The sequence below is a fragment of the Cydia fagiglandana genome, chromosome 11 (genome assembly GCF_963556715.1).
Source record: "Cydia fagiglandana chromosome 11, ilCydFagi1.1, whole genome shotgun sequence".
Lineage (NCBI taxonomy): Eukaryota > Metazoa > Arthropoda > Insecta > Lepidoptera > Tortricidae > Cydia > Cydia fagiglandana.
The window spans coordinates 13,364,794-13,391,530 of NC_085942.1; the positions used below are offsets into that span (position 1 = coordinate 13,364,794).

At 36.9% G+C, this 26,737-nt stretch overlaps 1 protein-coding gene across 1 annotated transcript; it reads right to left on the reverse strand.

Moving 5' to 3' along the window:
• Positions 1-1,206: 1,206 nt before the first annotated feature.
• Positions 1,207-25,298, reverse strand: LOC134669049 (arf-GAP with dual PH domain-containing protein 1-like). Its single transcript, XM_063526574.1, has 8 exons — positions 25,127-25,298; positions 20,491-20,716; positions 15,720-15,893; positions 12,777-12,875; positions 11,835-12,011; positions 7,460-7,695; positions 6,674-6,868; positions 1,207-5,843 (listed from the first exon to the last, which is right to left on the reverse strand). Exons 1-8 carry the CDS (start codon positions 25,206-25,208, stop codon positions 5,776-5,778), a joined length of 1,257 nt encoding a protein of 418 aa, XP_063382644.1. The 5' UTR covers positions 25,209-25,298; the 3' UTR covers positions 1,207-5,775.
• Positions 25,299-26,737: the final 1,439 nt, after the last annotated feature.

Here is a 26,737-nt window from a genome sequence, read left to right on the forward strand (position 1 = left end):
GCCTCTATTGTCATGGCGTTAGAGTGCGTGTTCAGATATTGTGAACACCTTGGCCGCTCCGATATGTCTGATGGCGACTGTACCTACAGTAAGTATATAGGTATATAGTACTACCTCAATTACCTGCCTATCTCTGCTTGTGAATATGGATACTCACATTCAACTCTCTCTTCTCGGGTCAGTCGAAAAAAAAACCAGACAAGTGCGAGTCGGACTCGCCCACCGAGGGTTCCGTACTTATTAGCATTTTATTGTTATAGCGGCAACAGAAATACATCCGCTATGAAAAATTTCAATTGTCTAGCTATCACGGTTCATGAGATACAGCCTGGTTTGGGTCACGTTTTTACCCTTTGGGTACGGAACCCTAAAAACGAATACTTAAATTCAAATTTTGGGAACATTAAGGGTGACAGTGGCAGGAAATACAATATTAGAAAGACGACAGCGAGTGTGAAATGGTAACACGATATTTTAAAGCGGCGAACCTGACAAAACAAACACGAATTAAGTGTTTGACATTCGCAAAAATAGATCTCTTAGGGAAACTCGTAATTGCTCAACCATTATAAAAACTAAAGTAGGTACCTGAGTATAGATTATATTCTTGAGATTCTCGTTTAGGTACAATTAGCAGTTACGGTATGCGTTTAGGAAGTACCTACGTATGATTGCTCGGACCAGTGAATTTTACCACTTTTAGTTTATTTCTAAGCTTGTTACTTCATAATTATACTGTCCGGTTCGAAGGACAAAACTGCTCGATTACAACTGACTTGACCCTGTAAACACATACAATTGACAACAAACTGTAAACACAACCATTTTACATAGCGTATTATGGATAGGTTTATCGATCTTTATCCGCGTGATAAAATAACTGTCACTTTTTAACACCGTGGGATAGAAAGTGACGGAATCCGTTTTATCACGCTGTCACGTAGACAAGAACGATCGTCATATCCGTATGAAACAGATACACTTGGTTATATGCGGTGCGATAAACTTAGCGTTCTTCATTATTGTAAATGGCGTTACGATGAGGTTTCAGTCACCTTTTCGGTGATGATGGATCTATATGCATGCTGCTCTAATAGAAAGCGTTGGTTTGGATAAACCCTTAGAAAATATATTATATAAATCGAAATCATCAACTATTAAAACAGAAGAAAAGGTTCACATTAAAAATCAAATAAAACGTTAAAGTAGCCGGTGAAAAGTTTATTTATAAATACTTTATAAGTAATGTAATGTATTATTATGCCAGAGCACAAAAGACAATATTGTTTAAATTATTTACAACAATTCGTAATGTAGGTAAAACTTAAGCGAGGCAATGTTTTGGTAAAATTTCTTTTAAATACATAATTCTAAACTTATAACTAATGAAATCGATAATAGATATGATGTTCGGTCTAAACCAGCGGTCGGCAACCTTTTACCAGTCAAGGGCCACATCGAAGTTAAGTTAATATTACATACAAAACAAAATAGCCAGGGAGGCTCACGGGCCGCCTGTTGCCGACCGCTGGTCTAAACGAAGCTGCAAGTAACGTAGTTTTTACTAGCCAGGCGGGGACAAGAAAATTTGTATGGACATACTCGACGGACCTATACTGCCAAATCACACAATTTTTTTCGTTCCCGTCATAACTATAAAAATCGCGTAATGCATGCAACGACAATGAAGACATAAGGCCCATATAAAACAAATCAAGAACTTGCATGCAAAATTCAATACGTTGCTAACTACATGAGATAACATGAGTCCTACTGCCTGATTCGAACTTTGAGATATGTCAATGAATAGATCTAGAAACGATTTGTCAACTGACGTTTTCGTTTGAAGAAACGTCACATTTGACACTGACATACCTAATCCATATCGTTTCTAGATCTATTAATTGACGTATCTTAAAGTTCGAATCGGGTCGCTACAATGAATTCAGTCGATCGACCAAATACCACCATATACGAAAATCGCATGCAGTTCTTTGCAATGCAAGTTCTTTGTCCGTCTAAATGGGGCTTTCACACATCCACATCACATACGGTCGTTCCACTTACAACTATGGCAATGAGTTATAGGGATACTGTTTATATACTGCGCCAAAGACGAGTCAATTATGAGATGGTCATCTCTGTACCAAGTGGTATTTGTCTTTCACGTATAGATGGCGTTGAAATAAAAACTCTAATTGCTAATTTTATCAGTTCATTGGCGAGTTAGAATGTAGATGGCGTATACCGTATACAATATACAAACGGGGTTGTATTATTTCACAGGGAGTCACACTCAAACGTCGTAGTGGTAAAGGAATACTTAATAATATAAAAATATCAGTAAAATTATATTACTAGTTAACTGGCGATTTTGTTGTTTATTGAAACTGAAAACTGGCTAATGTCACGCCGTCTATATTGTGTAGACATTATCATTCGTTATTATTTACTTGCCTCTGCACAAAGCGTTTATTGATAAGACGGATGTTTATTTCGACAATAAAAGCTAGAAATTCTTACTTTTGTCACTAAAAAAAATTGTACATTACATAGGAATCATTACTTGCTCTTGTGGTTCAATTCATTGTCTAAATGCTTTTAACTATTTAATTTCACTATGTTACTAAAACTAATGGCTAGTTTGATAATAAATTGTAAAGCTACGCCTTAACTGTAGCTACGTAAATATGTAGAAAATTATTGCGATTAAATGTAATTAGATTACTAGTTCACCTACTAAATTAACGTTTTGGACATTAGCTTAGTTCTAAACTAATTGGTATACGTGGTTACTGCGATGCCTGTCTACATGACTCGTGACGAGATTCGGAAAAATACTATGCGAAAAAAAAGCAATTAAAATAACTTATACTTTAGCTTAGCTAGCTACAAAACTAAGCTAGTGGTAGTGACCAATATTTCAGTTTTACAGTCTATATTCAAAACCGGCTTTTAACACATTTTACTTGTTGGGTTACTTACAGAACCTGGCAAAATACACAAATATTTAGGTCTCTAAGTGGATTTTTTTTCGTGACATCGAAGTTTCTTATGATTTGAAGAATAATCATCATCCTCATTCACTTGTTCTTATCCCATTTATTTGGTTATTCCATACCTCTCTCTCGCCCGTCATCTCATCATTCACTCGCGTTCGTTTCTTATCATCTCTCACAAAGTACATTCACCTTTTTCTTGGTTTTCCTCTCCCTTCGAATGAATGTGGAGGGAAGTAACCCCTCCACATTCATTCGTAATACCTTTCTCGATTTGAAGAAAAATGTCAACAGTTAAATCACATTGTACCCGTCCGCCCGACAACTAGATGACCTTTGTCACAGCATGCCACGTTTTGAGTTGGGTTTCAGTATTTTTTTTGAATGACCATGTAAACAAACCATTTAGCCTTCTAAATGTCGGTAATAAGTGCTAGTTTACAATTTCCTAATTACAATGCAATCACGCAACACGCCACCACTCCACAAGACGACGAAGATTAAAAGAGCTCCCAACAGTACATCATGCTGCATGGCATCCGGACTCCGGAGCTCTTTTTACATAAGTCGAACTAAACCTAGATGAATCATATTCATACACTCTATGCTACTTATTCTAGCTATTCCTCCTGCGTCAGTGTTACATAGTATACCGTTTATAATAAAAATATTAAATCTACCTTATTTTTGGTAGTCTCCTAGCTTTGATTTTTAATCTGCTTATTATAATGTGATGATTTTATACATAACTTAGAACGCTTTATACGAACTTTTGACGCAACAAAAGAGTATTGCTAAACTACACAATGTCGATTATGTATCGATTTCTACCTATCTTTCTCTAATAACTTTTTAATAGCTGTACCAACAATATTTTATCGAAATTACTAGAGTATTTTTCTAATAAAATCGTGTTGGCTAACCAAACTTTATAATGCACACTACCTAGCACTATTATAACAAATCATATAGACAAGCACATATAAAAGCTAAACATTTTGCAAGCATTGCTTGTTAATTTATTTAAAACATTTTTATTGCTCTGTTTTGCAGTAGGTACTAAATCTTACGCGACGAAAGAAGTAACTTAAACAATTATTACTAATTCATAAATTTGTTTTAAAAGAGCCAAAAATTGAGCTAATTACATAAATAAAGTACCTAATCAATTTGATTGTATTCAAATGATATAAATATTGCCTACACTTTCCTTCACTTTTAAGAGTACAAATATTGTATAAACTCGCACAAAATCATTACGATCAGTTTTCGATTTTATAAAGCACTCCTGGATTATTGGATTGATTATAGTTTGTATAATTTAGGCTACTGAAAAGTTACGATGAAGTGCACCTATAGTACCTATTTATATGTATTTTTTCAACTGTTTTGGATTTCGTAGGTGTTATTAAATTTCCTTTTTGATTTTTTTACGATTACCGTCAATGTTTTTTCACAGTAGAGTCAATAATGTGTCACTCCATTTCGCTAACAATTATAATTTTACTTTATTAAAACTGTGATAATATTTTAGATTTTACAGTAAATTACTCATATAATATTGAAATTAAAGCTCGGTTTAAAAAAAAATCGCTGTTCATGAAATAAGTAGGGGTCACGACGTTAAACTTGTCTAACTCTTATAAATATGATGATTATTGTTATGATGAGGAATATCACTAACAAATCTTAGTTATTTGATATTAGCTATAATGATTACCGCCAATATAGAGTTACTTCCATTTTTTTTAAAGACTATACCTAAAGTTGTTACTCAAATGCAAGTGAAAATCATTTGCGTTCATAATTACTTGTGTTACTCCCATTATTACTACGTATATTTAAAGTTATTAAATATACAAGTTCCCTGTAGAATGTCTTTTAACCATGAAGAAGAGAGCAGTTATTTATATAAATATTATGTTTAGTTTACAGTTTAATATGATTTAATATAAACCCCACCGAATATTATAATTTACAAGTATTGCAAGATTATTGATTAAGTATTGTTATTTCGAAAAAGCTTAAGTATAACATATATATTTTGCGCATAGCCAGTAATCTCTAAGTGTACGCAAACACGTTAATATAAACTAATATGAGAGTTAAACAATAAAATGATAATAATTTAACATTCAGTCATCATTGTATTAAATACGAAGAGCAAACATTCTTAACTTATGTAAACACATGATTTTAAAACATAATAACGAAGACAAAATATCGATAGCTATCTGAATTATATGATTAAATTATGTCATATAGGTAAAGATGAATTATAATAGACTAAAGAAGTGGAGAAGTACTAACATCGAAAATATTGACGGAAATACTAGATGTCACTGCAAGACGCCATATTTTTGTGTAAATGAATTGTCAAGTTTGACAACTGGCTTAGTCATCGCAAAATATACACAACACCGTACAGCGCCATCTGGTTTTTCAATCGACACTTTTATGTATTACTCAACTTCGTAGTCTGCTATAATTAATTTGTCTATTATTATACAAATGTTTTAAATAAAAGTACACGTCAAATGTATAATTTGGCAATTTCAATCTAATACAAAACAATAACGATTTTGAAATGTATTGTTAAATTCTATAAAATCAAATAAATATTTTTGTTATCAAACTTACACTAAAATATTCATTTAAAAGTTAGAAAAGATTGAAAAACGTTCCAGGTTCAAACGGAACACGAAATAATCCTATGGATTGGAAATGTGCAGCATCGGTCCCTCTTACGACTATAGCATAAGAGTGGACAGTGCGACTACCTTCCTGAGAATATGCTCATTGTGGAGTTCGATGTGGTGCGCTTGCGGACGAGGGTCGCCTCAACTGAAACAAGTAATAATAAAATCGATACTAATACTATATATAGTAATGGGATCGATGTCGAGTATCGATAGTCCATTGGACTTGGTGGATACCAAGGGCCCATTTTATGACTACTTGTAATACTAAGTAATTCTTGCTCATAAAAGGCAGTCGGAAAAAGGCTTATAGAAGTTGACGAGTTTATCACTTTGCTTACATAATCCCGTCTGTCAAGGTGTTTCGGCAGGAAAAGCCTTGGCAGACTTATATATTTTTGAAATGAGGGTCATACCTACCGACAGGAATTGGTTTAATGGTGGTATCTGCAGATGGGTTAATTTAGGGGTCCCGATGGTCACCTTTGAGAGCGTCTGCCAAGCACTTCCGGCAAAAAAAATACTGACAGACTTCGTTTTTTTATGTCTGCATGTAAATTTCTAACTGCTGCCATAACTATTATTTCGGCATCAGATGGGACGGGTTAAATCAGCTCCCCTTTTTCGCAACGGAAGTGGCCTTCTTTTTTGTACTTTCGGCAAGTTCCGCCGTGGCAGACTAACAAATTCGGACTTAACATCACTTTTATGGGAAACCAATGTGCATTTCATCGCGGTATCAAGTCGGTTCGAAATTTTGCAGTCGGCTCTTCTACCTATTTAGTGAGTATTAAGGCGATGCGAGGCTACGTGCGATTTTAATAACATTGCGTTATTTGAGCAACATATTTTTTGTAGGGATCCCAGTAGTTCACAATGTAAAGAAAATCGCATGCAACCTCTGGCACCGTCTATATCCATAGGCCGGTGTTGTATGTAGTAGTATTTTGGTAAAAAGTACGCATTGACACTCACTAGTGGAGTCCTGCGGCGACAGCGGCCGTTTGATGGCCTGCTGCAGCACCACGAGCCAGCCGGCGCGCTCCTCGTGCGAGATGGCCGCGAGGCAGTACGTCCGCTCCGGTGTTACCAGTTGAAAGGAGAAGCGCGCCTCTTTGCAGCCGTTGCCGGTGTTGGACACTTTGATGCAGTAGCCGTTGGATTCGTGGCCTGAAAATAGTACAAGTTCAATTTGTACAATTTTTTGAACTGTTTATCTACTATTGTGTTTTACTTTGATTTCGATCAGTGTGTTACTATTTCAAGGTACAAGTACAAGCTACAAAGGCATTATTTCAATCCAGACTGAACTAGAGACGTAGATGTCGTAGTTGTAGTATCCAGCTCTTGACCGAAATTTCGATAACCATCAGCTACACAACACCGTCTTCTGTCAAAGTAAATGTAAAACATCTGTCAAGATTCTTAGACATAGTACATGCAACTGACTGGGTTTGGCATCTAAGTTTTCCTTGAAGTTCCCATCTAACGGTAGCCACAGGGTACCAAGTGGATAACCGGCTGGCCGGCTTTGTCCCGACCGGTAGACATATAAGAGGTAATTTCGATGACAACTGCACCAAAAGCTATTGACGTAAACCTTGGCGCCCCGCAAGGTTCTATACTTTCCCCTACGATGTTTTTACTCATATAACATTTGTGATTCGGTAAGACAACATAGTTATGCGGAGAAGTAACATGTTGATGTTTCTCGCTTTAAGTAAGAGAATAAGCAAAATAGGAGATAAATACAATTCATACCAATAAATATTTCTCCTTTCGGATAAGCATCCAGAGGTTCATCGTGGTACATAAGCTTCCTCTGATCTAGAGTAAACCAGCGTCGCCTATGGGCGTCTGAAGACCTCGGCCCCGTCTTCCATAGCCAGCCTTCTCTGGCGAAGTCCTTGGGCAGGCGAAGGATTAGATCAGACTGTGGTGTTGAGGGAAACGCGACTTGGAGGAGGTGGAGCTTCGCGCAGCGTATTGCCATGTACCTGGAAGTGAAATGGAGTATTTTAATGTGAGCAACGACACAGCGGCACAGCGTGTAAAAAAAGCTTCATACTTGCTTGCTTGCTAAGTGGCTGTTACCAGCCACTGTGCCAACTCGCGTCTTATGCATTTTTCACTTCCACCCCTGGAGCATATAGCTCTAACGACTCCTCTCTGGACGGCCAATTAAGGCCAGCTGAGAGTCCTGCGGGTCCCCTTGGGGTCCACTCCGACCGACGAAGACACGCCGGAGACGGAAACCCTGACCTACTCTCGGGAACACTCGGGTCCGTGGGGTCGTTACTCCCCAACAGCTAGCCACAAGCAGCCCTGCGGGCTTATTATTATTGTTGAAAGTGGCAACACTGTAGTGTCGTCCCTTCCAAATCAATATATATAAGAGAACGGGACAACACTACATACAGTGTTGCCACTTTTTAATTTCTACTCTTTTTTGCCAGGCTGTAATTAAAGCCATTTGTTGTGTTTTGTCATCACAAAACTGACACAACAAATACTAATAAGTCATCACTTATTAGTATTTGTTGTGTCAGTTCCCCGCAACGATACGGGTGACCTTGTAGTTTTCAATCACTAAGTTCTTCCAAAAGTGTGCTCAGAGCGGCTACCGCGAAAACCGAAATTCACAAATTGCGGGGATCTTTCTCTGTATTACTCTAATGAAGGCGTAATTAGAGTGACAGAGAAAAACCCCCTCAATTGGCGAACTTCGATTTTCGCGGTTATAGCCCAGTTGCATGCCAAATAATTGTTTGTCAATAAACCGCAGTATTTTTCCGTACATGTTGGCCAGTAAAACTTCCTATTTACAGATGACCCTTCGGTATTCCCTTGAAACTAATAAACAATAAGTTATTTATAGAAAGTCTGCGGTCGGTCGGTTTGTTTTGGTTCAACAACAGCTGTGACAGCTTTTCTGACTGACAGCCGGGGTTAGATAGGGGTAATGCTGTGCGACATTAACTGCTGCAGTAATGCTAATGTAGTCGGAATCCAAACGGTACCTTAAAGTGTAAATTCATGGTGAATGCAGCCTAGGACTGCTGCGCCAGTTTAACCTCTGTTAATGATGTGATAAGTACCTATCTAATCGTTTATCAATAAAATATTTGTCCCTGCCACTATCTTTGGATTTTCCATGTGACAGGAATGAATTCAGATTCATTCCTGTGTCACACGCTCAGGCCTATCTCTGTTTACCTTGACAATTTAAAGTCATCTGTATACCTGCTGCATTTTTGAAGGTAGGTAGCACAAAGAATAGGGACCATTAAGTCTTTTTAGAGTTTTTTTCCTGTCCTCTAATAACACCACACTGGTGAGGTCAATAACTATTTTTAGCCCCCAGATAGTAAAAACTTATTAATATAACACCTCTAACAAATACATATTACCAAATATAAACTTAAAGGCAAGCGGTCGCCCGTACTCCTGGCGAGAACTGACTGACCCTCACTCACCCCTCACCAAATACCAATATGATTTTAAAAAACCGGGCAAGTGCGAGTCGGACTCGCGCACGAAGGGTTCCGTACCATAATGCAAAAAAAAAACAAAAAAAAGCAACAAAAAAAAAACGGTCACCCATCCAAGTACTGACCACTCCCGACGTTGCTTAACTTTGGTCAAAAATCACGTTTGTTGTATGGGAGCCCCATTTAAATCTTTATTTTATTCTGTTTTTACTATTTGTTGTTATAGCGGCAACAGAAATACATCATCTGTGAAAATTTCAACTGTCTAGCTATCACGGTTCGTGAGATACAGCCTGGTGACAGACGGACGGACGGACAGCGAAGTCTTAGTAATAGGGTCCCGTTTTACCCTTTGGGTACGGAACCCTAAAAACAGTGTTTGTTAGTAAGGAATTACAATGAATTCTATAATCCATGAAGGTCCAGGCACGGCAAGTTCGCAGATAATACCTGCACTTTCACAGATTGAAACAAGTAATTTTTTCTCTTTATTTTAAGTCGGTTAATAACACCACTATTGTGTTATATTATTAGCCGTCATTTGTTTCTATGATTTAGACACACTGCAGTATAATCCTTGATTCCATGAACTTCCAGGTACGCCGATAGTACTCGTACAGTCAAGGCCTAAAATATACCTACGAGTTTTCAATAGATTGGAACAAGTCCGATGCGCAGTTTTATTACCTGCCCTACTTACAAGGCTCAAGTTACACTAAGCTACAAAAAGGAACATCTGTTTCCTGCCTTTTAAGAGTTACCCTAGTGTTTACCAATATATACATCATGTAACTTAAATGTTATTTCATAAACTGTAGATAGATAATTATTATCATTATCACGTAGGTTAGCTACCTAATTTATATAGAAAACCTGTTATTTTACGCATTAATTAAAAAAATATAAAAAATTTATATGCTACTTGGTTTTTGCAACAATATACCTACCTTACTATGTTCCGAAAATAATTTGCCGTTATACATGATTAAATAAACCAACAATGCAGATAATTCCCAACTCAGGAAATAATACATATTTAGCCAATTCTGCATTCAGCCAACTGCTTATACATCAATTTTCTTTAATATCTTAAGGCAGCAATTCCTATCTAATAGGGCCTGTTCCCTAGGGAGCCCTAGCGAAATAGCAAGGGGCTCAAAATGCCTTTAAGATAAAGATAATAATAAAAATTCGACGGACAAAAAGGTTGATAACCCCTGAACAATGGGTTTAATTTAAACAAAAAAATATGTCTCTTAAAGTCTAGAAATTAAATTATTTTTTAATAAGTTCTATAAACAGGAAACCGCAGCCTAATCGATAACATAACGTTGTTTTCCTTCCGAAGGGACTTCAGCAACCGCAGACTATGTGTGATAGAGCAGACCGTGAAATATCTGCAGCGATTTTGATAGCCCACGCAGTGCAAGTGTCAGTTTAAACGTCAAACTTCTATGAAATTATGATGTATAAATAACACTAAACTGCGTGGGCTATCAAATACGCTGCAGACTTTTCTTGGTGCGACTATACCTAACTTGACCTTGCTAAATGTAAGTACTCGTAACGTCTATCTAGGCACGAATGAAATGGTCACTACACAGAACAATAAATAAATTTGTAATTTAATCTTTCATTTATTTATTTTTCTTCTTAGGCTAGGTCATTTATAACATGAATATAAAAGTAAAATACAAAAACACATAAAAAAACAACAAAAAATAAGTATAAACACATTATAAAAAACCTAACCTAGGGTGTCGCCAGCAGCGGGGCAGGGCCCAAGCTAATTTAATTATTATTATGTTATTAATATTTATAATTATTAAATCTATTTACCTTTGACATTGATAAACTTATCACTGTTTAAACTCTTTAAGGCAGATGTTGTAGAGTTAAACAAGTATACATTTTGTAATTAAATTTTTGACGGTGTGAACATAAATATGTAATGTAGAAAGTTTTAATTAAGTTGATGAATTCGCTACAACTTTTGTATAAGGGTTTCGTATCATAATATTTGTGTTACCGATGCTCTAAATTTTGTGTATATTCATTATCCACAGGTCTGATACAAATTGCTCGAACCTCGCCTTATAACGTCGATTTCTCAAGAGCTGTATAGACTTTTAGATCAATACATAGACTATACTGCAAATCGTAATTAGATTCCAAAAAATGTTGCCACTGCAATAATTTATTTGTAAAATAGTAAATTCCTATTTATAAATGAACACGCTAAGATAATTTATTTATTGGTAATTTTACTCCTACGATTTAAAAAAGTACTTTTACTTACTTATTTTTACATAAATACAAGACGCGCTAGTAAAAAGTGGCAACATTGTCCCACTTTTTTTGGAATCTAATTATGATTTTCAGTTTAGGAATCCTCTAGACCGAGTTTAGGTACAGCAATTATTTCATGCAACCGATGATGCCAACAATGCGGGGGTGCGCGGGACGAGGTAAGCGAAGTCCCGTGCCGTGATTGGTCCGTTCAAAGACACGGACGTCACACAAAGACAATTACAACTCGAACATGGAGTAAAATTACCGTATGCGTGGCAGAGGGGGTAGCGCGACTATGCTCAGTCTGGAGGATGTTTTGTCTGTGGATCAATAAAATCGTAGCAGGTACTCACCAACAGTTGATGACTTCTGGGTCCTCGTGATAGACATATATGTGTCTGGTAGTGCCATCCTTCATAAATGTAAGTTGCATGGAATTCATCTGGCCGATTTTCGAGGGGGCAAAAGCGACGTTCAACTCCGACAGCTTTAGGATTCCCTTTGGCTCTTTGTTTTCTTTTACGTGGTACCTGGGCGTGAGGTAAAGATCGACAATTTTAGTTAAGAGACAGAACTATAAAAAAAGTACAGTCAGCTGCAAAAATATTTAACAACGCACTGAAAATATCTCGATATTGACTACGCTGGCATTGTGATAGACTTAATAGAGCAGGCTGGGGTTTTATATGCATCGTAGATATTTTTTTGCTGACTGTATATTTTAGTATGGCCAGGTAGGGTATGCTTGTCATCTTAGTGTATTTGCGATAAATACTGTAGGGGTTGAAATAATAAAATAAACCTCGATAAAACAGAATAGTCAATGATGTAGAGGTATAATACTCTACAATGATCAATTATGAATACTCTACCTGACATTATATTGGAACACATATATTACAATAACAGGTCACTTACTCTAGTTTAACACGAAAAGGATTATCTGCCCTATTCGAACTTTAAGATACGTCAATGAATAGATCTCGAAACGATATGGATTAAATGTGTCAGTGTCAAAAGTGATGTTTTTGTTTGAAGAAACGTCACATTTGACACTGACATATCTAATCCATATCTTTTCTAGATCTATTAACTGACGTATCTTAAAGATAGAAAAGGGCTGTATATATGTATATGATAAGATGATTAATGATATGATTGATGAAAATGAAATGAGAATGATACTTTGTTAACAATGGTTTAAATCAAACAGTTTATTGTTGAGTAAAAATTTGTAATTAGTTTTTTTTCTCGTTTAGACATTTAGATTTAAATTTTAAATAGCACGTCCTTACCTCGAGCGACCAAAGTTTTTGATCCGATCGCGGAGCCGAGAGAAAAACTGATCAAGACAACTCGCGGATCGGCTACAGCCGTCTGATGGGTGGTGATACCTAGACAACCAGGGCATAAGTAGCGACACCTACATTATTGACAACATTTCAAAATATATTTTACTATGCTACGGAAATTTTTGGGAAATCAAACAAATGTATACATAGGAATGTGCAAACAAAAGCATGACTATTTATTATGACATATATTTCACGTGTTATGTTATTATTTATTACTATATGTACTACTATTGCGAAACAGCGAGGAAATGCCGCCAGCATCCTTGGTACAATGCCTCAAGGGCCCAAAATCTCTGTGGTCACGAAATATCTGAATTTATTGAGTGACCATGGAGTTTTATTAGGTGTTTAATTTTAAATAATGTTAAAGTAATTCTTGGATAGGGTGGAGCAGATGTACTTATATAGTATTCTTAGAATTCAGTTTTTTTTTTCTTTAAAATAGAGCTCACTGTCTGAGTCTCGCAAGATTTAATTTAATTTATTTTTACCACTATCATTTCGAAATGTTGTCAATTTGTATCAATCAAACTACATTTATTTAGTGCTTATTCCATGCTCATAATCTCAAATTCTCGCCAATATTTATGTCATAACATTACGATCAAAATTATGCGAACGTCACTACACAAGCGCCATAAACGTGAGTTGAATACAACGGAACATTACAATTTTCCTGTTTATGCGTATTGCGTACGAGTCAGTTAGTGTTGGTATTGCGGTACCATCCAGTACGGATATGATGGTCGTATTTGTCTACGTGACAGCGTGATAAAACGGTATCCGTCTCTTTCTATCCCGCAGAGTTAAAAAGTGACAGTTGTTTTATCACGTGGATAAATGTGGATAAAGCGATCCATAATAGGCTTGCTGGTTTTTCTAGTTATATCACAATTTAAATAAATAACTAATGGTTACAAATTAGGTATTCCGCTTTTGCTCGCTTCGAAGTTGACAGCTCATTTATAGTTCAATTGCCTGTTTTGTTAGTTTGAAACTGTTTTACTAACGAGACTATATTATTTTCACCTTAGTTACAAGACTCACAAGTACTATTACGATTATTTACTTTAAAAAAAATTACATGATTCAAAAATTTAGCCGTAGGTTAGGTAATAAAGTTAGGTAGGTATAGGTACCATTAAATTTACGATGAGATTTGAAAGCGCAGTTGTCATTTACGTTTTCACTTGTCAACTGTTATCCTTAAATATATAAATCAAGGCAGCCCCATTAGGTGACATCACAAAAATTATTCTAAACGGATGTCTAACTCGACGTTACAATTTTCACAAGATTCCGCCATAGCGTTGTTTACCATCTATTTAAGATGGGTGTGCCAAAGTGACGCCGTTATCTTGGTTGTCAAGTTAGCGATGAGTTCAAAATGACGTAGTCAGTCAATATTTGAACAGTTTTTACGTGGATTTACTTTACGTTGGTATATAAGTAATAGGGGCGTGGAGTTTTTCCGATGGGATTCGTACAGCGACTACGTCACGACACGATACCTGTTGACCTAGGTAAACACGGTTTTATCTTGCCTATTTTTATCTCTTATCAATCTGAGACCACGGCAAACAAGCTAAGTCGGTCTAATATCAATTGCCATTTCGTCATAATTTTTTTAATCTTATGATTTATCACATTCTGCGTTCTGATTAGGTATTAGTTATTTTCGCAAGGTTTTGTTAAAAATATTTAATTATGATTTCATAATCTATTACACCATCTTCTTTTACACCATTTTTTTTTGGTTTATTGTATTTGTATACAGTATTTAAATAAATTATACCTAAAGTGAGAAATGATGAAGCGTTTTTTTATTTAATTTTCCTATCTGAATCAAACAATCGTCAATGTAGGTGATTTTATAAGACCGGATTTATTTTCGGAGAATAACAATCTTCCCGTTGGTACATACGGTGGACGAAAATAGAATACTTATATGGATTATTAATGAATCATGACTTGGGATGTTGGGAATGAGTAAAGTGACGCATGAGAATTGAAATACACGTTAGAAATATCATGCAAAACATTACCCATATAATTTGTATTAATCAGAAGTTCTCACTTATACTATAAGAAGACATAGGGGGCTGTCCATAAATTACGTCATCTATTTTTGACAATGTTTGACCCCCCCCCCTAAAAAATAATTCTTCAAATGACCCCGTTTCCTCCTACGTCATGCTACCATCACCCCCCTCCCCCCCAAATTTTAAATGACGTAATATATTAATAGCCCCTAGGTACTTAATAAAGTAGTTAAAATAAAGTATAGTACATTACATTTATTATGCAAATTGTATGGATAATTTTCCTAAATTAGTAACAGGAAAGCGAACACAAATATCTAAATAGGTATATCCAGCTGGCATGGAGACTGTTTATTACTTAGGTACTATCAAAGTAACAAGTCTCCATCTATATAATAGGTACTATTTATTAAGCTACTGAAAAAGAGATTAAATGACGTATGAGAAAAAGCAATAACTAATTCGATTAAGGATATTAGGTATTATTGAAAGTAAGGTATAATTTTGGGAGCCGATAAAAGGCTGTATGTAGTAAACCTAATCTTCTTCTCCATTTCGAGTTCTATTTAATCTCATTTTCAATGAAACTACATATAGGTATAGGTATAACAAACAGTAACTATTAATTTTTCTGCTAAATGGTGGTTGAGCAGACCTAGAAGAGACAGCGGGAAATTTCACGCTTGAAAAATTTAATTTTTTGAGTACCTAATTCTGAGCACATTGTTGTGTAAAATAAGTCTAAGCCATAAAACACACAAAATATCTGGGCACCTTATTTCCTCCTGTCATACAGTGGGGTGCGCAGATATTTTTGCACAATAACTTTTTTTTTACTCACTTGAGTGTGTCTTCGCTCTCATTGAGCACAAACTTCCTAAGCTGGTACCGGTTGTCCTCCTTTCCCCTCTTCATGAGGAACCCCTCCATGGTGCCGGAGAGGTAGCTCTGGCGTTCGGGATGGCAGAACTCCTCGCGTTCGTACTTGGCGCGGATCCATTGCTCGATTAAAACTCTGGAAGAAGGAAGGTTTGACTTACTTGCTGCTGGATTGATGAAAATTTAAGAAGATGTCACTTAAAAATACAGGTATTAGAGGAATATTTAGTTATTCTGACACAGCAGTGGCTATGATTGGACTTATTATGGGTTCACACGATGCTCCGAACATTGTTGCTGGAACCTTTACCCCCCTTGAAAATAATATACCGACTAATATGAAAAATGTTGCTCTTTAACCTGTTAGCATACGAGTTTGTACCAAAGCGTATTTAGTCTTTAAGAATTTGTGAAACCACTGTTACTACGACCCGTAAGTGAGTACCTATATACCTACTCAATATAGTTTTCGTATTATATTTATTTTAGGTATGCGTCAGTGGCCAGCAGTGGCCACCCCACCATTCGGTTTTCCCACCCGCTTTCTCAAAGTGATTTATGCTTTTCCGTGTATAGACTGAGTCACACACATCCATTCCACCCTTGTGGGCGTTTCTGCCTACACGCAAAACTTTTCATTTGTAAAGAACTAAATATCATTTTCCTATTATTGTACAAAAAAACGTATGTAGTTGCGTTCTATTTCTCTGTTAGGCACTCTGGCTTTAGGAGGAAAGCGAGCTAACAATATTAGTTATTACATATGTATACACGACTTACATAACCATTAATGTAACTAACAAGGAAGGGGACCCAACTGTCCGACTCCGATTTGATTTATTTTGATATATGTTATAGAGTAGTCTAAAATAACGGACAAGTATATTTTTTTAGGTGCCCAAACTCAACCTGTTAGGAGAAAATGGCCTTCAAAGTACTGAAAATTGACCAAACCTTCTAATTTCTGAGAAGAGATTTGTTAAAAAAAAATTGAAAATTAATTACTGGTTTCGTTATATGTTGGAGAACATGAATAAAGAATGGGGACGTGTTTTGTCATTTCACCACAAACTCATTTTTTATATAAAAATATATTTATTATATATATTTTTTCCATTTTGCCGTGCCGTGCCATTTTGGAGGCCATTTTCTCCTAACAGGTTGAGTTTGGGCAGCTAAAAAAAAATGTGTCCGTTAATTTATACTACTCTATAACATATATCAAAATAAATCAAATCGGAGTCGGACAGTTGGGTACCCTTCCTTGTAAGTATATCACTAAAATAGATAATTTCGCATAAGTAATTTTATTTTATTATTGTTACTTCACGGCCTAGAATTAGTAGAATAATTGATTTTATCAATCGATTCACACGGAATATTATAAAGCAAACTTCTAAAATATGGGAAGTGATTGGAAGACTGTAAAAACGCATGATTTTGGATCGTTTATTAATTTTGATTAGTTATTGATTACCTACATAATCTATTTACATCTACATTACATGCAAACCTCGATTGTCTCTGTAAAAACTAAATGTCTGACAAATTTTGCGTTTTCTATACATTTGGTTTTTAATTGTTTTGCACACAAACAACAAACAATGCGTAATCCACGATTCCACGGCCATGGACACAAAACACAAACAACTTAGATCATCAGATCCCATTAGTGCATCAGACAAACAATCGCCACGTCAGTCGGTCAAGAGCGCTTTACAGGAAATGCCATTGGCTTACTCCGCCAGGAAATGCTCGAAGTTCTTATGACAAATACTCTTGTTTTGACTACGGTCTTACCAATTCTAATTTTAGAAGCGCAACTCTTGTGAAATATGAGTATCAATTGATCAAATGTAGCTCAAAACTGCATCAGTAGGTATCTAACCCTTTTACTTTTTTACCCGACTAACTACTAACATATTAATATGATTTGGGCATGTTTGTGGCGTGTATTAATTCCACCGTAACCTCTAAACTATTGAACTGATTTTGATGAACAAAGTGTCACGGATTTGTTTTTATTCCCAAATGACTATACGCCACATCCTCGACCTACTTTCGAAAAGCAGATTGTACGGAAAAAACTGGTTACAGTTTTTTTGGCGAACTTGACTGCAACACTGCACAGACTATAGGATGTCTAAAATGATCGCGTGTATCAGCAGTCTACGCCAGGTTTCTCGGCCTCCATTTTTTATATTGTTTTTGTAAAAACATTAAGTAGGTAGGTCTTATTACAGAAAGATATCGTGTGGTTTGAACATAAGGAAAACTCAGTTGTATAATATCACTAACCATATAAATACCCTGCTAAATTAGTAATGGTTACAATTCATATTGAGTTGGCAGCTCGACTGTTTGGAGAAGTCCAACCAAGTGCCCTTTCGTTCTTGAGTTTTCTTCAAACATATGCAAAAGTGCAGCTACTGATTTCCAGATCGTTAATGAGAATTTTTATGCTACTTCCCAACAAACAATTAGGCGACACTTAGCACTTATTTTATCACCTAAAGACATATAACGGCTGTAGAATAGCTATATACTCTAAGCTTACAGGCTCTGGTGACATCAAGGTCTTTAAGAGGTCCATGTATAGCTTTAAGATCCACAGTAGCCGTTATGGCCGCTATAATGGATCTTAAGCAGCTAGTGTTATAGCTCAAAGTGAATTCTACCACCTTAACATCTATATGAGTAATAAGCAGCTGCAATTTTCACTTAAGGTTCTAAACAGGCGATAAAAACTCTTTTATAGCTCCGTTACTCGCAATCGCTTCTTAACTCTCTTGTCTCACTTACAGTAGAAAAGAGAAGTTATCATGTAGTCGCAGACGGGCGTTATTCAATACCTTAGTACATCTTATAGTGTTATTAGAGTCTTACTTACAACCTAAGCCTATAGCGCCATGTTAATATGACCGATGAATCAATAAACAAAACAAAAACTGTTAATTAGAACGTAAATACTTAATAAAAATCGATACTTTTACTCAATATAGACATAATGTTAGTATTGTTGTATTTAAAACCGGACTTCACGTATATTGTGTAATTTTGCGAAAATTAAATACGGTGGACCACAATTTAAAAAATATTATATTCAGATAAATATGCAAAGGATCAGAGGCCCTTTAAAATTATGTTAGTAATACATATAGTTATTGACAGTGTAATTAATTTCGCCATCATAAATCCGCAGATAACACCGGCATCGGTGAACTAAAATAATTATTTGCTTTTATTTATCCGCCATTACATTTCACTTCAAGCTGTCACAGTGCAAGCTTACAAATAATAATACAAAATGGAAACATCTGCAACCAAAGCAGGCAGGGCTATGGAAAAACTATACATATATAACTAATATACCATCTAAAGCTGAAAGTATCATCTATATAGCTCTACACTACTACTCAAACAGTTAGTAGTCGCTTATTTGGCACCCTTTTAAATCCTAAGTTGTTAATCAACGCTATTATAGCACTACTTTAGCGCTCTTCTACTACAACAGTTTGTAGTCACCTATATGCAACCCATATAGCTCCTAAAGAATTAATTAACACTATTGTAGCTCCACTATACCGCTCTTATGTCACTTTTTTTATACGCTAACCCTACTGTAGCACTGTTATAAATCTTATGGTGATAAAATTTGTGCCCAATCCGGGGTTAAAACGGGGTTATAGCCGGCTATAACTCCTATTTTTAGAGCACTAACTACACCTAAAGAGTAAATAGGCGCTTATATAAATCTCTTCTAACCCTTAAATTTAGCGCCTAATGTTAGTTGGGTTGTCCTTCAGTTCACCCTTTACTCTGCTGACAATGGCAGAGCAAGTTGGTTAAGAACTGCAGTTCTTTTTCGGCATTTTTTTTTATTTTTTGCGTCAATTAACCGTGTCTCAATAAAGTTCTTCGTCAGTCTTGGCTATTCCTGCTTTTTCCTCGCCAATGATACTCATCCCTTGTTATGTACCTAACTTATTTCTTTTATCAGTCATCCCAGCATTCTAGTTCCACCCCAGAGGTACATGAGGTACGTACATCATTTTGCTGGTAACGGAGATCTAACAAACATCTATTGTGGGTAGATTTTGTGGCGTAACGATGTTCCGAATGTCCCTCAACGAATGCAATTACCTACTGAGGTCCTTCAATTTACCTACTGGTTACGGAACAGAGGCCCTAAAAATACTTACTGTGGGTCGTTCTTCGTAGGCCTCCTGTAGCAGGGCGGGACACGCTCCTCATACTACTTGTTCCTCGCGACTATATTCCCGATGTCCCTCATTCTCTGCACTTGCGAGTCCTCCCAACAATCCAGTTTAAGGTGTATCACTTTACTGGTTACGGAACAGAGCGTCTAGCAAATACTTACTCTGGGTCGTTCTTCGTAGGCCTCCTGTAACAGGGCGGGACGCGCTCCTCATACTTGTTTCTCGCGACGATGTTCCCTATGTCCCTCATTCTCTGCATTTGCGAGACCTCCCAACAATCCAGTTTGAGGTGTATCACTTTGCTGGTTACGGAACAGAGCGTCTAGCAAATACTTACTGTGGGTCGTTCTTCGTAGGCCTCCTATAGCAGGGCGGGACGCGCTCCTCATACTTGTTTCTCGCGACGATGTTCCCTATGTCCCTCATTCTCTGCATTTGCGAGACCTCCCAACAATCCAGTTTGAGGTGTATCACTTTGCTGGTTACGGAACAGAGCGTCTAGCAAATACATACTGTGGGTCGTTCTTCGTAGGCCTCCTATAGCAGGGCGGGACGCGCTCCTCATACTTGTTTCTCGCGACGATGTTCCCTATGTCCCTCATTCTCTGCACTTGTGAGTCCTCCCAACGATCCAGTTTGAGGTGTTTGACTTTGCTGATGTGAGCGCCCATGCCTCGGTGGATCGAGGCGCAACGCATGCAGATGAATATGCCCAGGTTGTATGAAGCCCAGTCAGGGTCTGGAAGAGGGAGGAATTTATAATTCAATTGTGTCACATCAAAGCTAGTTCTAATAGTAATAGGTACTATTAGTGTTGATCCAATGCACCGATCAGCACAAAGATAGCTTTAATACTGAAATACGTAATGGAACATAATTTTCTTGCATGGAAATGAGAGTATAACATGGAACCCACAATGTCAGCATGTCTGTCCGTCTATCAAAATGAATGACTTACCTAAATACAAAAAAAAACAATCCTCATAAAAATGTGCCTGTACAAGTAGCTAAGTACCATTAATGTAAACCCCTGTAGGTAATACACGTAAAGTAAGAATGATTTTTTACAGGTCGGAAACCAGAAAAATATTATGTTAACTAGTTTTTACATTAGGTAAGTATTTTATAAATCGCTACAAATCGATACGACATTTCAAATTGTGAACCGCTGACGTTAAAATTGTTTACTTTATTGTTTTCTATGTAATAGATGGTTATCTGTAGATAACCCACGTTGTTACTTATTGACTAGGCCCGGTAGGTCCTCAAGTGCTAGCGAGTATTCGACTGAAGCGACAAGCGAACCAGTATATCGTGACCTCAAGATTCATAATACATATGACAACATCATCGGACTCATATCACAATTATCCAAGAGTTTGTAAGAATTCTAAGGACTACATAGTGGCTGTTGACTTCATTTCATTTGCAAAACTCGATTCGGATTTTCATATTCAATACGACTATGTACTAAAACCTGCGCTTAGGTATATAAAAAAAAACTTAACGATTCCCCTAGCAACTAGATTCCTTGAAGATTTTTGGTAGGTTTAAATAATGAATATTGTCGTTTCGTTCTATAAAGGCCTACTAAAAGTCTCTTACTCGTAACTCGATCGTAAGTCTTAAGTTGCCAACAAAATTCTAAACATCCTAATCAAACATGTAGTTTATCTAGGTACATGTTTCATCTGCGATATGTTGCAAGCTTGCAAGGTAACCCGAGCCCTTTAGCCAACCTTATACTGGTTTGGGCGAGACGAACGCTTCCGTCCATCCGGCAAACAATTGAACAAAGGTAGTACTTCGGATTGTAGTAGCGTAGCGAAAACATTTGTTTGTACGCGTGGCATTCCGTTATCGGGTGACGCGGGTGATAAGCGCAAATCATAAGAAACGGAGTTGGTAGGAGTAAACACGATAAACATATCTCACTTATTAAAGTTGATTAATTGATGTGAACGGTTAAGAGCCGGTTTTTGTAGTGTTTATTATGTAATGGGGATATCCTATCCTTTAAGTTAAATCTCTCCTAGAATCTACACTTACAGAAGGTACGTAGGTACTGGATCTGCCAAGGTGTCTGTAAAGCTGTGGGCTTGTAAAGTTAGGGAGTGTAGAGTTAGAAGCATGGCTCTACATGAGATTGGATAACTTTTTGGCTAGCCATAATGGTCTTATCTTGGCAACATTTTTGCATGAAAATGTTTTTGGTGAACATTTGTCTATAAAAGTAGGTACAAATTGATTCAAAATATTTCATTAAGATTGATGAGGTAGAGTTTAACACCGCCTCATCTGATGGTGATTTTTTTAAATGTTGACGTAGAGCCGTAGACGTACTTGTAAGTCAATAAATCTCGATTGATGATACTGAGGATTTGTTTTATTATTCAGTCAAGAGCGATTGAAATGAATAACTTCATACAAATGTGTATAAGTAATACATTTTTTTTGCAATTTTTGCTCCATGTGACATAATCTACATTGAGTTACAATCAAGCTACGGTTCAAATCTGTAGAACTCTTCTGGCAAATTTCAACCAAAATAATGGACAATGTGACACGTGACAGCCTGACAGGTGCAATCTGTTTACGCACTTTGCATACAAAGCCCTAAAAGTGAACACCGCGAGGGCAGTTTAAAAATATTATGAACTCCCGCCGAGACCAAACTTGGACGGTTACTTAGCCAACTTGCAGGTTACCTATTATAGGTATTATTTGACCGAGATGAGCATGGGGTTCGAAAGTACAAGGGATTCGAAACTACTGTGTATCGGATCTTTTAAAGGAGATATTAATACCCTGAGAGAGAGGAGATATTGATAACCTGAGTGAGGACCATTTTAGCGCAACTTTTCATTTCGTGGGATTAATTATTCTTAGTTAGTTTTAAGGTTATTGTGCTAATAAATGCTTCGATACCTTGTGATATTTTAGAACACATTTTAGTTTGATTCTAGCTTTGTTTAGCTGAACTGGTTAACAACTCTTCATATTCCTTTATAATACTTATTACATATGTAAAATTTATATTTGTTTTAGCTTTAAGAAACTTTTGTGACACCCTACTAGGGTCCATTTGTCTCTTAATGATCCATCATCATCATCATCATGATCATTTGTGTCTTGATGATGTACCTACCTACCAAACGTAAGTTGTGTGCCTACTTGTCATCGTTGTGTCTGTGCGGAAAGGAAGCCGAGTCGTGGAATCATCATCAATACCTACGTTTTACGACTTTTCTCTTTCCGCACAGTAGGGCTACCGCCAATACCGAAAATCGTCAATTGCGGGGATTTTTCTCTGTCACTCTAATTACGCCTTCATTGGAGTAAAAGACAAAGATCCCCGCAATTTGCGAATTTCGGTTTTCGCGGTAGCCGCTCAGTCTCTACTGTAGATACTTTACCGTTGGTTAAGTGTTTAACTTTACTTCTATTTTTAAACATAAAACAAAAGCAAAATTTTAGGTATAATAATAAAGATTTTCCCTACGGTTTCCATGTCATGCGTTGTTTTTTTTTTCCAAGTGGAATAGAGCCCAGTGACAGCAGGTGGACTATAGTTTGCTGGTGGCTCTATTTGATGGAAGTTTTTACTTGCTTTTAGTGACTTTCCTACCCAACCTTTTCGACTGGATAAGGAATAGGTAGGTACCCACCATCAGCCGTAAAAGCGCATGGCGACTTTATCAATGAATTGATTCACAATTTCTCTATACAATTTCTTAGCTCACTGTACAACTACGTAGGTATGTATTGCGGATTATGAAAACATTGAGTATCTATATCCTATGTAGGTAGTAAGCTTCCGTTGCAAAGTTAGGTCGTCATTTTCACAATTCGAACCTAGGTAGGTAGGGGAGACCGAGGTGAGTTGTGACAGAGGAGAGTTGTGGCATCGTTGATTTTTTGGAATCTATTAATTAAAAACTAGGTCGCAACTGTGCTTTTGTTAGCTCGTAACTTGAACTAACAAACGCGCGCTATTACGACCTAGTTTCTAGTTATTAGATTCCAAAAAATCGACGATGTCACAACTCACCTCGCTCTCCCCTATCTAATATAGGTAAGTTATAGATTTTTGTGTCAGTAATTATTATAAAATAAAGCTTTTTGTTAACAATTAACTGAAACAATAGTATTGCGCAACAAGTATTCAACAGCGCACTTTACACCCATAAGCCAAACAAAACATACTTACATGTTGTGATGAAAACCTATGTGAAACCCACCCGTTTCCGTTTTTAAACTGCCCACATACGTCAACATCCGACAATCATGAAAGCAATTGAATTTTTTATAGGTATAGAGGCCTAGTCACACCCAAACAAAGGGTGAGTCATCGGCAACAGAGCTTATTTGCTACAGTGAATGGCTTAGCCGGGCATAAGGTACCTAACTTGCTTACATATGCAAGTCTGTTTAGCATTGACTGACCAGCTGATAGGTTATTGCTGAAGCTGCATTGCTGGGCCTACCCTACACACATCCGTGTTGTTCACGCACACAGACAACCGTAGACGCGAACGTCACAACGCAGCAACGCACACAAATGCAACCGTGGCCTCTGTTACACGCTATGTTTTGGTCATCTTAATCATAACAGTTGTGTAATGCACCAAACACTAATAAAAGCGAGTCTGCTTTCTACTAAAATTAGCTTTGATATCAGAAAATGCGTCTACAAACCATTATAGAATTTAGCTTGCGAATTTGATGCAGCTTTAGAATAATAGCTCCTCTTTTTAGGCTATTCAGAGTATTCAGTAAGCATTCGGGTCAGTCTTCAATTAAAAAAATACAAAACAATCACAAATAGAGACGCAGTAGAGGCGGTTCGCATGGTCACACAAAATCAATTTTCAATTAGCGTGCACCATAAGCGGAACCGACAATACTCACGTATCCTTCCTTACCGATACCGCTCTTTACCCAAATTTGGCAAAGGATTATTTTAATACTCTTGCTCAAAAACGTGTTGTGCTCCTATGTTGATTTTCATTGAAAGCATTTTACTCCGAGGTCACTGAACTCCAAAGCATGGACGCACTTACGCCCCCCCGCCTATTCACCCCATGGAAATACCACGCTTCACAACGAAAACATTATCACTATTAAATAACCACTGATTTCCACGTACCGTCGGCTCCACAATCGGCACAAACATTGTTTCCACTTTTTGTTTGTAACTCCTGTAACAATCTCTCGTTATGGTCAACCATCGTGGAACTTTTGCATCAATAATTGAGACATACACGCTCGCGTACGTACTGCGTTCGAAAGTCTAACGCGTTCTCTGCCAATGCGCGAGGGAGCGAGACTTCGCTTCGACCGACGGCCGACGACGCACGGCGACGTTCGGTTCAACAAACGCCATTTCGTGTCATCGAATGATTCGCCGTTTCACTCATACACTAGTCGCTCTCGGTACGCTTGAATGAGATGGAAAGGGAGGTCTAGTTTCGGTACATGAATGAAACCAGTGAGTAGTTGGATCTCGTAAATCGTATTGGTGTGTGTGTATGGCGTAGTACGTGATACAAGTCAAAAAGAGACGTCTCGCGTAAATACAGAGAAGCTATAGTAATGTATGAACGTAGTTGTAGTTTACGCGCTGTAGGTACTACACCTAGGCAGAGTGGTCGAGTTTCGTTTGTCTAGCTTTTGCAATTGTCTAGGGTGGGGTGGCGGATTTTCCAATGAGTTTGTGACGAATGACGTTATCTGATTTCTCGTTCCGCTATTTCTCGTCCTATTTATAAACTATGACACATAGTTTTATTTTAATACAGACAATTGAACAAAAGCTTTAGGTTCATCAATAAATCTGACTCTACTTTTCTAAATTTACCATTTAAAAAATGTTAGGTAGTTGGTAGGTACCTTATCTAATAAAAGTTCACGTTGTTTATTCAAGTGTTTATCTATTTAAATGTATTAGTTGAAGTTGATAAATTAAATTTTCCTATTAGCGTTTGGCGATAAATTTCGATATGTAGAGGTTATTGAACTCGCTACGTATAGTTTGTCCGTCATCGGAGCCCCACGTGATAACAAGCGAAGGTTGTTTTTATGCGACAAAAAAGAATTAGATACATAAACTACCTACAGCTAATTAATTAAGTGGGAGGATCCGTAAGGAAACGTTTTGCAGATTAATTGAACAAGCAAAGTCTATTAACAACTCTATTGTTATTGAGATAGAGTCGGTTTTATGACATTAATTTATTTTTGAGCACATCTGTCCTGTAGAGTTCACATTTTTGCAGGTGACAATGGTTTTCTATTTATTTTTAATTAATTTCGTTTAGTAGTACCAACGTATATATATATATTGTATGTAAATAAATGATTTGAAACTTTTAAAAAATGTAGATGCAATGTACGTACCTACATAGGTAAATTAGGTACGCAAATAACATAATGTATAGAAGTTCGAAGTTTTATGATTAACCCAAAGGGCCAAAGTATAGGATAGCTTGTTGTTGTACGGATCGTATGAGGCGTTTCTAAACAAAAAACCGGCCAAGTGCGAGTCGGACTCGACCGACTCGCGTTCCAAGGGTTCCGAAGGTACTTAAGTCCGACTCGTTTTTTGTTTTAATTATTTATGGTGTTTTAAGATACCTATTACCTATAAGTAGGTATGTAGGTATATCTTTTATAGGTAGAGTTCGTCCATGCTAATGCCGGCTACATACGTAACGATAAATCGTTGCGATAAAACTGTGCAGTCCGACTGTGCAGATAA

Bases quoted from the DNA above. Each gene is read 5' to 3' on its own strand.
- LOC134669049 (XM_063526574.1), bottom strand. From the start codon at position 25,208: ATGGTTGACCATAACGAGAGATTGTTACAGGAGTTACAAACAAAAAGT. The intron at 12,012-12,776 runs GTAAGGACGTGC...CCTCACGCCCAG, and splicing joins AAAAACTTTGGTCGCTCGAG to GTACCACGTAAAAGAAAACA. The intron at 5,844-6,673 runs GTGAGTGTCAAT...TACTTGTTTCAG, and splicing joins GTCGCCGCAGGACTCCACTA to TTGAGGCGACCCTCGTCCGC.